Genomic DNA, 14,387 nt, shown 5'->3' with positions numbered 1-14,387 from the left:
ATCTACAACTGTCTCCAGAGCGCCTGCGGGATCTGCACCTGGCGGTGCGGGACCTGAGGGCTCAGGGAGTGGTGGTTCCGGTGCCTCATCGGGACAGATTTCGGGGGTTTTATTCCAATCTGTTCACCGTGCCCAGAAAGGAGGGCAAGGTTCGTCCAATTCTGGACTTGAAAGCTCTGAACCGCTCTGTGCGGGTTCGCAAGTTCCGCATGGAATCCCTGCGCTCGGTGGTGGCTGCCCTGGTTCCGGGGGAATTCATGGCCTCCATCGATTTGAAGGATGCGTATCTTCACATCCCCATATTCGAGAGTCATCAGAGATACCTTCGATTTGCCATTGCGGAGGATCACTACCAGTTCGTGGCGTTGCCCTTTGGGCTCGCCTCGGCTCCGCGGGTCTTCACCAAGGTGCTTGCACCGGTTCTGGCATTATTGAGGGCCCAGGGCATTTCTGTCCTGGGGTATCTGGACGACATTCTGATTCGGTCTGCGACCAGTCAGGGTCTGGAGAAGGACCTGTCTGTCACGATGCAAACTCTGCAGGAGTTCGGTTGGACGATAAATGTTCCAAAGTCGACACTGAGTCCGTCGGTTCGTCTTCCCTATCTGGGAATGATACTGGACTCGGTGCAGGCGAAGGTCTTCCTGCCGGAAGACAAACTCAGGACTCTTCAGGAGGAAGTCAGGTCCCTCAGGGACGTTCCGAACTCGTCTCTGCGGACGTGTATGAGATGTCTGGGATTGATGGTCTCGGCTTTCGAGGCGATTCCTTTCGCGCAGTTTCACACGCGGGGTCTCCAGGCGGAGATCTTGTCCAAGTGGGACGGGCGACCTCAATCTCTGGATCTTCAGATCTCGTTGAGTCTTCGCACCAGGAAAAACCTTCTGTGGTGGCTCCAGTCCCCGTTGGTGTCCGGGGGCAAGTCGTTTCGTCCGATCTTGTGGACGATAATCACCACGGATGCCAGCCTGTCGGGCTGGGGTGGTGTTCTGGGCGTTCTGTCCGCCCAGGGGACCTGGTCGGAGGGGGAGTCTTCCCTCCCGATCAACATTCTGGAATTGCGTGCGATAAGGCTCTGTCTTCATCGCTGGACGGACCGGCTGCAGGGCTGCCCGGTTCGGGTGCAGACGGACAATGCCACGGCGGTGGCCTACATCAACCACCAAGGGGGCACCAGGAGTGCCCGAGCGGCTCGAGAAGTGGCCGACATTCTGTCTTGGGCCGAGACTCATGTCCCGGCGATAACGGCGGTTCACATTCCGGGAGTGGAGAACTGGCAGGCGGACTATCTGAGTCGCCAGACCCTGGATCAGGGGGAATGGTCTCTCCATCCGGCTGTCTTCCAGATGTTGTGCGCGAAGTGGGGTCTTCCAGATGTGGACCTGTTCGCGTCTCGCCTCAACTACAAGGTGAAGAGGTTCGTGGCAAGGACGCGCGACCCTCGGGCAGACGCGTCGGACGCGTTAGTGGCCCCGTGGCATCAGTACAGGCTGATGTACGCGTTTCCACCGATTCAGTTGCTGTCCCGGTTCCTTCGCAGGTTACACTCGGAACGCAGCACGGTGATTCTTGTGGCACCGGACTGGCCTCGCCGGTCCTGGTACGCAGACCTCGTGAATCTGGCGGTCGACGCCCCCTGGCGTCTGCCTCTTCGGGACGATCTACTGTCTCAAGGACCGATTTACCATCCTGCTTTACAGTCGCTGGCTTTTACGGCCTGGCTGTTGAGACCGAGGTCCTGAAGGAGAAGGGACTCTCTCCAGAGGTTGTTCATACCTTGATCAACGCGAGGAAGTCTTCCTCGGGAAAGGTTTATTACCGTACTTGGAAGGCCTATTTTGCCTGGTGTGAGTCCAGGGGGTTTTCACCCCGCACGTACTCGGTTTCCCGTGTGCTGTCTTTCCTTCAGACGGGTGTCGATCAGCGTTTGGCGCTGGCTACGATAAAGGGTCAGGTGTCTGCGCTGGCCGTTCTGTTTCAACGTCCCGTGGCTTCCAACTCCTTGGTTGGCACTTTTATTCAGGGTGTGCGGCATCTGGTTCCTCCTAGGAGGGATCCTTTGCCCCCTTGGGACTTGAATCTAGTCCTATCTGTGTTACAACGTGCTCCTTTTGAACAGATCAGGGAGATCTCGTTGTCTATGTTGTCCAAAAAGGTCGCCTTTTTGGTGGCGATCACTTCGGCTCGCAGAGTGTCGGAACTGGCGGCTTTGTCCTGCAAGTCTCCGTACCTGGTTGTTCATTTGGATAAGGTGGTCTTGCGACCTAATCCTTCTTTTCTGCCGAAACGAGTTTCGGAATTCCATCTTAACGAGGATATTGTTTTGCCTTCGTTGTGCACGAAGCCTAAACATCCAAAGGAGGTGAGATTGCATTCTCTGGATGTTGTTCGGGCGATTAGGGTTTACCTTAAATCGACTGAGTCTTTTCGAAGGACGGACTCCTTGTTTGTTCTTCCAGAGGGTCCTTGGAAGGGCATGGCGGCTTCCGCCTCTACCATTGCCAAATGGATCAGGCAGACCATTGAACAGGCCTATGCCTTGCAGGGGAAGGTTCCCCCTGTGCCTGTGAAGGCGCACTCTACTAGATCTCTGAGTACGTCTTGGGCCTGTCGTCATGGGGCTTCTGTAGCCCAGGTGTGTAAGGCGGCGACTTGGTCGACCGTACACACTTTCACAAAATTCTACAAAGTAGATGTTCAGGCATCGGCGGATGCTTCCTTTGGCCGCAAGGTTCTTAGTGCGGCTGTTCCCTAGGGTCCCTTGTTGGGGACTCCTGGATGTTGGGATAAGTTTTGTATCCCCTGGTTTTTTGTCTTTTCCTGGGTTGTTGCTCCTGTTGAGCACTTATTTTTGCTGTTGCCCAGCTGGTTTCCTTCCTTTGGTAAGGTTCCTTTCTTTGATGTGGAGACTGCGTTGCCTTTCGGCGCGGATGCGTTTCCCACCCCTCATGTTTGCACTGCTTTGGGACGTCCCCATATGTGACGAATATGAAGAGGCGGCGACTGTCGGAGGACGTAAGAGAAAACGGAATTTTTGTAAAATCTTACCTGTAAAATTCCTTTCTCTGAGTCCTCCGACAGTCGCCGCCCCCGCCCCTCTTTTGGGGTTTGAATGTATACTCTACTGCTATTCCACTAAAACTGAGATATGGTTGCAGGAAGTAGGAGGGTATTGACTGAGGGGACCACCCCTTGAGGGTGGGATATGTTAAAGCTTTATTGTTAACATATTCTGTTGCCTAGCTACTCCTTCTGAGCAAAGTCTAATACCCCCATATGTGACGAATATGAAGAGGCGGCGACTGTCGGAGGACTCAGAGAAAGGAATTTTACAGGTAAGATTTTACAAAAATTCCGTTTTTTTTTTTTTTTCAATAATTGGCTCTCTATCAAAAACGACAATTTTTAAGAACTTTTTTTTGGTGGGCAATAAGGAAATGACAACACATCATATTCTGATTGGCCAAATACAAAGTCGTCTATCATACAAGTTGCGCTGAAGTAGCGCTAAGTAGTTTACTAGTAATGGCAGCGATCGGCAACTTATAGCAGGACTATTGCAGCGGACAAATCGGACACAAACTGACACTTTTGATTGACTCTTTTTGGGGACCAGTGACACTAATAGAGTGATCAGTGCTAAAAAAATATGCACTGTCACTGTACTAATGACACTGGCTGGGAAGGGGTTAACATCAGGGGAGATCAAAGGGATAATTGTGTGCCTAGCCAGTGCTTGTGTACTGTGGGTGTGCTGTCCTACTATCCCTTAGCTGACAGCCAGTTAACAAAACAGACAGAAATAGCTTTGTGTTTTATTCCAAAACTGAATTTACTTCTATCAATAGTTCTGTAAACTGCAATACAATCAGAGAGACTTAGAATTGCAATTATGTATTATATGTGACACTTTGCTAATAAGCACAACATTAAACATTACTATGCAGAAAGCTTATATTAAAATGATATATCAAACACACAACAGTTCAGTCCAAGTGTAAAATGAACTTTAGGAAATAATAAATAGACAGAACAGCGATCTGCCTTGTTTACATAGGTAGATCACTGTTCTGGCTCTCTGCCTAATGATCGGCAATTGCCAGCGGACATTGAGTCCACGGTACCCACAGAACAGCTCCCGCTGTGTATAATCACAGCAGAAGTGGGTTGCCAGCAGCACACATGCGCACCCCAGACCTGGAAGTGCAGGATCACGTACTAGGTCTTGCCGCCATTTATGTAAGTTATATGGTCGGCAAGCTGTTACATTTTTTTTTTAATATTAGCAATCAGTGATAGCTCGTGTTTTTGTAATTGTAACCAAGTTATCCTTTAATAAATGTGTATGGCAACTTTCACATCAAGGAAGAGAGAACAATTCTATGCCGAGCACCACACACCACATCTGTGGGGGATCTCATTAGGTGAAATAGGACACGGGTAAAAAATGATTAAAACATGTGACCTCTGTTTTTTTTTTTTTTTTTTTTTTTGTATAAAATATGCATTTTATGTTTCAGGATTTCTACTTTGTATTTTTCAGGAAACGGCAATCCCTGAGAGGCATCAGTTTTACTCAGACATGTCTTGTCCAGTCTGTTTACAACAGGCCACGTTTCCAGTGGAAACAAACTGTGGACATCTTTTCTGTGGTAAATACAAATGTAAACTGAGCACTGCTATGACTGTGTAGGGTTTTTATTTACTGTACTCTGGCCTGAAAAGTAAGATGAACAAATATCCAAAATGAAATCCGAGGACACCCAACTGACCATGTCCAGTTTTAGTGGGGGTAGGGCAGGGGGGAGGAGATGACGTGAAGCACACTACACCAAATGTTGGGTGTGGCCAAATTGAGACATTTAATCCATTGCCTCCTTCAACAATGTCTGCACATAGTAAGTGAGGAGGGACCAGGAAGACCACATGATATTAACATCTGACATCATCAGTAACCCCAGACACAGCCAGGAGCAGATACATTCCTCCCATCCCTCCTCCTGTGCCAGGCCAGTCACAGAATTGTTGCTAAGATGGAATACCCTGCAGCTGCCTGGGCCTGGGACACCATTAATAATGCTGGAAAGAAATCAGGGATATGTTGTTTTAGTCAGGGACTAAATTGTGGACACTTTTTTTTTTCTAGGGATAGACCCCTTAAACCAAGGACTGTCCCCTGAAACTGGGGACACCTGGCCACCCTACTGAAAATGATCTCCTCCCCACTCCTGCTCATAAAATTTAATTTAAAGTTTCAGGCAGACAGTTCGAAAGTGATGGTATTTCTTGTTAAACATATATTAAAACTAATACCTGACTGATTGCTATGAAAATATGCCAACTTGCTCTTATCTTTTTTTTTTTTGCTTTATAAATAAATTGGTTGCGCAATAGGGTGATGTTTTGGCTTGTGCAAAAATTTGAATTAATATTAAACCTCTCTTAACAGGTCCATGCATCATTGCATATTGGAGGTATGGATCATGGCTTGGTGCTATTAGCTGTCCCATTTGCCGTCAAACGGTAAGCAGAATTTTATGTCTTAAGATGGGGACAACATCTTATTGGAAAGTTGACAGTTGTCACAGGAATAGATGTGCTGATTAGAATGATTTTCCTATTTAAGAATCAAATAATGTGATTTCCATTGTCATGCTTTGCCAGTGCAGCAGCAGAGACAGGAGAAATCACACTAGTGTGAACGGGTCCTTAAGTGGGGTACACACAAGTAGAAAATCTGCCGAAAATTCCCGTCCGAGGTAAAATCGTCCGATTTTCGCCTAGTGTGTACACAACTTTCAGCAGCCGATGCCGACATTTTCAACGAAAAAAAACGGAGGGACTAACACCAAAATTTTTATCGTCCGTCCCCAGACGACCAATTTTCGTTTAATGTGTATGCAGTACATCCGTGAAAAATCGGATACGAAAGACCGCGCATGATCTGAAGTTGCTGACAACCCGGAAGTCTAGGAACAAATGTGCCAAAAAAAGAAAAATCGGACGAGAAATTTCGTGAACATTTATGCACTGTCAACTAAAAACGGTAATGAACGCTGAGCAAGAGATAGAAAAATCGGAGGATATTTCGTCCAGTGTGTACGGCCCTTTAGGGTGAATGCACTCACTCCTCCACTTTAACTATGGAGGAGCCATTGCTGGGGAATTGTATTCTGATAGTGGCACCTGCAGCAGTTAGGTTACAGTGATCAGCGACTGCCGCTGATTGATAACATTTTCAAGCATGACCCTTCGACAGAAGTAAAAAAAAAAGTAAGAAATCAGGAAATCAAATGGTCGACTTCTATTGAGCATGGACAGCAACACTCTTAAAAAATTGTCTGGTTTAGCAGGACGCAGACACATTTTTATCAGTGTGTGGCCAGCTACAGAAGTATTGAAGCCTGGCACAGTGAAGAGCATGGACAAGTATATTTTTATGTAAACGGTCTTATCAATGTGTGTGTTAACATATTAACACATGTTTCTATTTACCACTTGTAATTATATTTGTACATGGGACAGCCATATTTACTGTTGCATATGCAATCTCGATGAAGAAAAAAGACTAATATTGTGATGTGCTCCAGTTAGCCAGAAATGATAATGTATTTGCCTAGACTAAGATCACCCGAGGTAGCGAACATTACCTCTTTCCTACTCAAGGCAAGACAGAGGTTCTCATCAGTGAAGTACAATTTGATAGTGTTAACGTGTGCCTTGTTTATATGTGAAGTGTGTTTTTTTATGATAGGCTCACTCTAATCCAGTGCAGTCACTGAATAATAGATTAGTGGTATGAATAATTGATCACTGTATGTGTGCGTGCATTTTCCGACTTTAGTTGAGTGAATTTGGGATTTTAATTGAAATACTTGTTAATTCTAGGTTACTTTACTATTTCCGATGTTTCAAGTCAGTGAACAACCAGATGTGCAAGAGATATTTCAGGAAGTTAACAGTTATAATAGAAGATTTTCGGGACAGCCTCGTTCTGTAAGTGCAAATTACATAAATATTCAAAATTGGATCCCAGTTCGTCAGTGCAGCAAAAGAGATTCATTTCTTTTTTTGCTTGCTACTTGGTCTCTTTTCAGCCAACAGTATGTCAATGTGAATGTGATCGATTTAACACTGAAGTTTAGTTAACTTTTTTTTTTTTTGCTTCAGCTAAAGTTGACTAACATGTAACATTGTTTTTCCCACACTCTGCAGGCTGATGGTGTCTGTAGAAATCTTCTCTCCACGGATGCCTGGTCCTCTTCACAGTGCTAAACTTCAGATGCTGCAGGGTTCTTTGAGTCTAACATTGAAAGGTACTGAAGAAGTCCTTTCCTCCATTGTCAAAAGTCCTTGCATTGTTTTCACAGAATGTAACACTGTACAACAAAGCAAGGACTTTTTTTCGAACGAGGCAAGGGGAGGAAGGAGCTGGCATCCATCGGGACCTTCTCTAGCGTTGGACCCTATGTTATTACCACTGCAGCACCGAAAGCACTGTGAAGAAGACCAGACACCACTGGAAAGTAGATTTATATAGCAACCATCAGCCTGCAGGACATGGGACATATTTTCATTACAGGCAAGTTATGAGAATGCAGCAAAAAAACATTATTTTTTTTTAACAAAAAGTGATACTAAAGCCAAGGTGTTTTTTTTTTTTTCTGCAAAATAACAAATATGTTCTACTCACCTGCTCTGTGTAATGGTTTTGCACAGGGCAGCCCCCATCCCCTCTTCTCGGGTCCCCCACTGGCGCTCCTGGCCCTTCCCTCCTGGCATGTTTCCTCAGAGGAAACAGCTTGCTGTGGGGGTAACCAAGCAGGCTTGCTCCCGAGCCGCTGCTCTGCATGTCAGTTCAGACACAGAGCCACGGCTCAGCCCCACTCCCTCTCTCTTCTCATTGGCTCACTGGCCTTGATTAACAATGCAGCTGGAGCCAATGGCTGCTGTCTTGGCCAATGAGGAAGGAAAGTTCCTGGAAAGCTGAGGCTCTCGTGCAGATCGCTAGATCGTGATGAGGCTCAGGTAAGTATTAAGGGGGGTTTGGGGGGCTGCTGCACACAGAAGGTTTTTTTAACTTCATGCATAGAATGCATGAAGGTAAAAAACCTTGAGCCTTTAGAACCACTTAAACTTTAGCTTTAAAACTACATGTTAATACAGTATGTCTAATCTTTTGGCTAATAAATCAGTCATGTATGTAACCTGTTGTCCACAAATCCATTTGTTCTCTAGACATATAGCCAAAGCTTGCGTAGAATCCATTTAAGCATTTGTCTCAGGTATAATTGTTGTCCGTTAGATTTGTTGAGTTTCTTTGCTGTGCTGACTTCAAGTACAGATAGCTTATTGAGTTATATGTTAACTAAGGCTTGAATGTCAAGCACACCCAAAACTGATATTTTAGTCTTGGAAAAAAGGGGGTTAAACAATGAAGGAGCCAAGGGGGAATGATTGTTTGGGTGTGCTTAGGGCACCAATTGCACCTGATCCAGTCCTGGTTGTATGCCTATATAATGCCATTCATAGAACAGTCTTGTTCCACGAATGGCTTTATAAAGGCATATGAAAATCTTAATGTTAAAGGCATAGGAAAATGTTAACATAATCTGATTAATGTTTTGAAGTGAGAAGCTGGTTGGCTACCATGCACAGCTGCACCAGATTTTGCACTCTCCAGTTTTAGTAAATCAACAATAGTTTTGCAAATAGCGTTTTTGAAAACAGAGTTCAGCAATGGCAGCCTCCATATTTATCTCCATTCAGGTTTATTAAGAGATGCATTGCTAAATGTAAACAAGAAAATGATTCTGTTTTGTATTTTAATATTCTAGCTTATGGAAAGGATTATGGATCTGCCTACCTTATTACGCCATGCATTTCGAGAGATGTTTTCAGTGGGTGGGCTCTTCTGGATGTTCCGAATCAGAATTGTTCTCTGTCTGCTGGGAGCCCTTTTCTATCTTGTGTCACCACTGGACATTATTCCTGAAGCTCTCTTTGGTATTCTAGGTTTCATGGATGATTTCTTTGTTCTCTTTTTATTGCTTATTTACATTTCTATCATGTATCGGGAAGTTGTGACCCAAAGACTGAACAGGTGAAAAGAGGTATGTTTAACGCAGGAGCCTTCAAAAAATTCTCTATGCAGTTTTGAATATGTGATATTCTTTTTTGCTTAACTGGAATTGTAAATGAGTTGTTCATGGTGTAATAAGACATCGTTAAAGGTTTCTTTGCTTCCCTAAATGCTTGTTTTGTACTTGTATCTGAATCTTCCAGCAACATATTCTTTGTCTTGCATGTATCTCATCATGTAGCTCTTTGATGGCCACCTGATGGGTTTATAGCAAGCCAGATGGTAACATATTGTACTGAATTAGAATCCCTTTTAAGATACAAGGGATTGAAACTTCACAATCTGAAAAGAGCACTTGTTTAACACTGCATTGTTAAGTGTTTTTTTTTTTTTTTTTTAATTTTAGTAACCAATTTAAAGGTTACAGACTGGCAATAAAATGTAAAGAAAAACATTTTAAAGCAGACCCCCACCCCCAATTGATTATTTAGTTCAGGAAGACATGTTGCCATGTTTTATTCTCAACAGTGACTTTAAAGGGAATGCATTGTCTTTTCAATTTGTTGTTGTTCTTCTTCTTCTTTTTTTTTTTTTTTTTTTTATAAACCTGAAAAAAGAGAACAACTTTATGTAAATAATGGTAACGTTTTCAACATCTGGATTATATGTATAGTTTGTAGATGTATGTACATAAGGGCAGTCATATTTACTTGTTATATACAGCCTCTGCTTCCTGCTTTGTCATACTATATAAAAGTTATGCTTTAGTGCCGGTTCACACTTCAGCGATGTCAGACATTGCATGTGATTCGCAGCGCACTGCTTTGCAAATCACATGCGATGTCTGTGCGTTGTGAATTCAGCCATACAGATTGTCTGAATTGTCATACAGATTCTCATGTCCGAACTGGGAGTTTGCACTGCGATATGCGAACTGATCGGAGGGTGTCGTTAACTAGTTTGTATTGACACCCCTAGCGATTCGCATAAGGCAGTGTGAACTGCCTGCGAGTCGAGTGCAACGCGGGAACCTGCAGTGGATCCCGCATGGGTTCCCACATCACATATGTGTGAACTGGCACTTAGACTACATGCACACTGTACTCCAAAGGACTCCTAGGAGGAAAGCAGCTGGAAAAATATGGTAAAAGCTGTGTTTTTTGCATACATGCTTATGCACGTTCATGCATTTGGCATTAGTGCATTCTATTGGCCAGAATATTCATTTATTCTGGTCCCTAGAATGTGTGACCGTGCATCAACACGTTTCTATGGGCCTTTTATTTTAGCTCAAACACGCAAGTGATGGGTTTATTCTGCCACTAAATGCTCCTGCTTCTAAATGCCTATAAACGCATATGTGTGCATGGACACATAGGCTAACATTAGGGGTGTTTAGAGGTAGAGAAAAAAAAAACATGAAATGCCTGTAAAACAGGCATTTTTGAGCTGTAGCGTGCATGAGGCCTTACTATTCCTCTAGAAATGCACATTTGTGAGCTGGCTGACTCCTTGAAAACCATACACTCCCTATGTGATTGATATCTTATCTCAACAGTTGTTAAGAAAAAGACGGTTGCATTTCACTTAGTCATTTGGAGTTCCCTCACGTGGCTAATCTAAAAAAAATCTCAGTATTTTAATACGGAAGTATGGGATTGCAAGCACTCTACTACTTTAAAGTGTCTGTATACCTAATAATGAGTTTGTTAGTTACCCCCCCCCCCCCATTTGATCCGTTAATATACCATTGAAAGTGTTTTGTTCTATCTGTTCAAAATGTGCAAAAATACCTGTTGAACCTGCCAGAAATCCAGTGCACCCTATGCATTCTGTAGTGTCATTATTATTAGCCCTGCCAAGTTCACCTCTGTTAACTAAAACCCATCATAGTAAATTATGTAGATGAGGAGTAGGGTCTTTAAACCTAATTCTCTTTTATGCTAAGGTGACAACGCTACCTCTCCTTAGATACAGTATTTTGAGTGTTGTCACCCTAGGACAAAAAGTGTGGTACTGATACAGTCTCAAATGGCACTTTTCCACTGCAAGCACCGGCTCGGCCCAGCTCGGCTCAGTTTGCTTTTCCACTGCGTGGTACGAGTCGGCACCTTTCAGCCCTGTATAGGCTCTACTCAGCTCGGTTTGCATTTCCACTGTTGTAGTACTTAGTACTAAGTGGCTGGGATTACAACGATTCTCTGACCAATCAGTGGCTAGTAATGACAAACAATCAATGCTGCATGCAAAGGATTGTGGGATATGATACCGACGCCGTACCATGTAGTGGAAAAGCGCAGCTGTGCCAAACCATACCGAACTGTTCTAACCCGTACCGTGCGGTATCATGCAGTGGAAAAGCGCCAAACCGATCTGTACCATGCAGTGGAAAAGCGCCTAAAGTAAACATATACAAGGTCTGAAAAATAACACAAATGCAGCCACCACATCTAAGGACTGAAGCTGTACTATATTACATTTTTGTTTTTGAGTTTCGATTCCAGATTTTAGATACACTTTAAAGTCAATGCTACAAATGTAATTCAAAATATATGCTGACAGAAAATACACTATGTTTTTTCCTTTAAAAATCCTATGTTCCTATCAAAAAAAGTCTCCTCCATCCCCTAGCACAGCTGTATAAACTCTCCTATTGTTTTGAAGTAGGACATTTTTATAAAATTACAATTTTCCATATATTCCCGTAGAAAACCCAGTATAGAGTGGGTAAAACAGCAGTGTTACCAAATACACATTCACGTTTAAGTTTACCTTTTACAGAAAAATTGTAAAGGTGAACTAACCCCAGGCACCCTATCCCCCTGTCCCTGCTGTACTTACCTCTGGGGTTGCCGAGCTGTCCGCACTTCTGCAGGTGGTCCGGGGATGGAAATTCTTGCTTCTCTTCATCTTCTCAGCAGCGCTTCTGGGGCAGGCCAGATAGATTCACTGTGACGCTGCTGGCCAGTCAGAATCGATCTGGTCCATCCTAGAAGCAGTGCACAGGGAAGAGAGTGAGGAGCGGGTATTTCAAATTTCTGGACTGCTGGACCAGTTGCTGGGGTGCCGGCAACTCGGCAACCCCCAAGGTAAGTACAACGGGGACAGGAGTGATGGGGAGGTTGCCCAGTGTTCACCTGTAAATTTTTTATGTAAAGCTGAGCTAACCCTTTAATGAATTCTCCATAGAAAAAATATATACATTTATAATTTATACATATACAGAATGTGGGGATATATATATATATATATATATATATATATATATATATATATATAATACACATTTTTTTAAACTTCTTTTTAACATTTGGACAGTGAAAGCTTAAAACCCTGCCAGTTTTTTTTTTTTTTTTTGCAGTCGCTGTTCCCATTAGGGAGATTCATTTTCTCTGTCCTTATCCCCAATATTACTGGAAATGAAGGTGATGGGAGATCCAAAAAGTTTGAGTTGCCACCAAAACAGGAATAGAGGGGAAATATTCCAGTGGAAACTTTTTTCTCATGACAGCTATCGAAGTGGGGATTTCTCTCGCATTGGAAAGAGATCATTTGCATTGAGTCTACAGGACACAAAGTGAGGGGAAGTTTCATTAATGAAATACAGATGGTGTAAATAAAAGATTTTTTTTTAGCAATTTTAACCTTTTAACGCTATTCCAATTGAAAAAGGAAAAACAAAAAGTTTTGACTTTAGATATACTTTAATGGGACTTAACTAGCTTGGAGCATGGACATGCTCATTGGCAAACAAATATATCTTCACAGATGCAGCTTCATGCCTGGTGTTCAGGCCTGCAGTGGTGAGAGCGTCATGGCATCAACCAAAAAATAAAAAACCTATATGGTAGTTATGGACCGCAAAGTAACGGTGATATTGAATAACCTGAACTTCCTACAATACAGTTCTGTATTTGAGTGGCATATAAGACGGCCTGAACACTGTCATATGAAGGACAGTGGGCATGGCTAGTCCTACACAAATGCTGACTTTCAAAAAGTCAGTATTTGCATAGCGTTTTCAGTGAGCTGCTTGCGTTTGGTTAGGAGAGCTGCAGTTAAGGTCATTGCAAACACTTTATGGTGTCAGTTATACAGTATCAATGTCCCTTTTGCACAGGGTGGATTTGATTTAAATCAAGTCGATTTAAATCACTAGTAAAAAGGCTTGATTTAAATCAACTCGATTTAAATCATAATTTTTAAAGCGCAGCTGTCATCTCTGTCCCCCAGCGGCTCCTCCTCTGACCTGCTGTTGACTCACTGACAGTCCCATTCACTTTAATAGGACGGCTGGTGATGCAAAAGTGACACAACAAGGTGAGGGACGTGGCAGCAGCAGGTGAGTGGATGCCCCCTAACACGCGCTGCCATGATGGATCTGAAATCACAGGTGCTCTTTAAATGTAAGGACTCCTTCTTGCTTGTAGTTACTGTGAAATTTTGTGAATGCAGTGAAAAAAAAAAATGCAGTGCATGTTATCTTAGCTTGCAGAGCTTGGATTCATTGAATGAGTTTACCAAAAATGTAAACATTGCAGAATATACAGCCTCATGCTACGTAACTAAGCTCCATTTCATGCTGAATAAACTAAAATATTATAAATAGAAAACTATCTTTAAATAGATTTTTACTCCAAAACCATTTTATTAAAATAAATTTAATAAAAAATCAAAAAAATCTGATCTAAATAAAAAATAAATCCGATTTTAATTTAAAAAATAATATATATTTTTTTTATTTTATTTTTTTTTTTTAAATCATCAGTTTTTATCTACCCTGCTTTTGCAGTCTGTATAGTTTGTGCTTTTCTTAGAGGAACAGCACAGCTCAGTACAGCACCACATTCCAGTGGAGGGACCTATGCACTGTTTGTATTCTCAGTCACGAGCTGCGGCACATGCTTTGGGCAGATGGCATCAAGCTGTTTCTGTGAACACACAGCTATTCTCCCTTAGCTGGCAGGCAAGACTATTAACATATACAAATCATTTAGTGCAATAACACACAGGGAAGAGTTGAACATTATGATTTAGCTTTAAAACAGTCAGTGGACATTGTTCTATATTTATTGTATACATTCCTATGGTTTTTACATTACACCAGTGCCATTTTTAATGACAAAAGCTCTCTCTCTGTCTGGATAATATTAAATGTGGAAAAAAAGCCCAGAAACCTTGAAAGGCTGCCAGCTGAGCATCCCGTTGTATGCTCTTTAGTCCATGTGACTCAATGTCAAATGTAACTCCACTTTCAGCAGTTACACTTTGTGCTCTCTCATCCTCCAATGACAAATCACATATT

The 14,387-nt window shown here is 43.0% G+C and overlaps 1 protein-coding gene across 1 annotated transcript in view; it reads left to right on the top strand.

Moving 5' to 3' along the window:
* The window catches only part of RNF170 (ring finger protein 170), a 39,800-nt gene extending 30,444 nt beyond the window's left edge, over positions 1-9,356 (top strand). The window contains exons 4-7 of the mRNA XM_082243906.1: positions 4,544-4,652; positions 5,450-5,523; positions 6,889-6,996; positions 8,838-9,356. Coding sequence (XP_082100032.1) covers positions 4,544-4,652; positions 5,450-5,523; positions 6,889-6,996; positions 8,838-9,107 — 561 coding nt within the window. The 3' untranslated portion in view covers positions 9,108-9,356. The remainder of the gene's footprint in view (positions 1-4,543; positions 4,653-5,449; positions 5,524-6,888; positions 6,997-8,837) is intronic.
* Positions 9,357-14,387: the final 5,031 nt, after the last annotated feature.

This window comes from Pelophylax lessonae, assembly GCF_965119305.1.
Source record: "Pelophylax lessonae genome assembly, chromosome: 1".
In the NCBI taxonomy this organism is placed as follows: domain Eukaryota; kingdom Metazoa; phylum Chordata; class Amphibia; order Anura; family Ranidae; genus Pelophylax; species Pelophylax lessonae.
The sequence above is the reverse complement of the archived record's forward strand: the minus strand, read 5'-3'. Positions and strand labels throughout refer to the sequence as shown.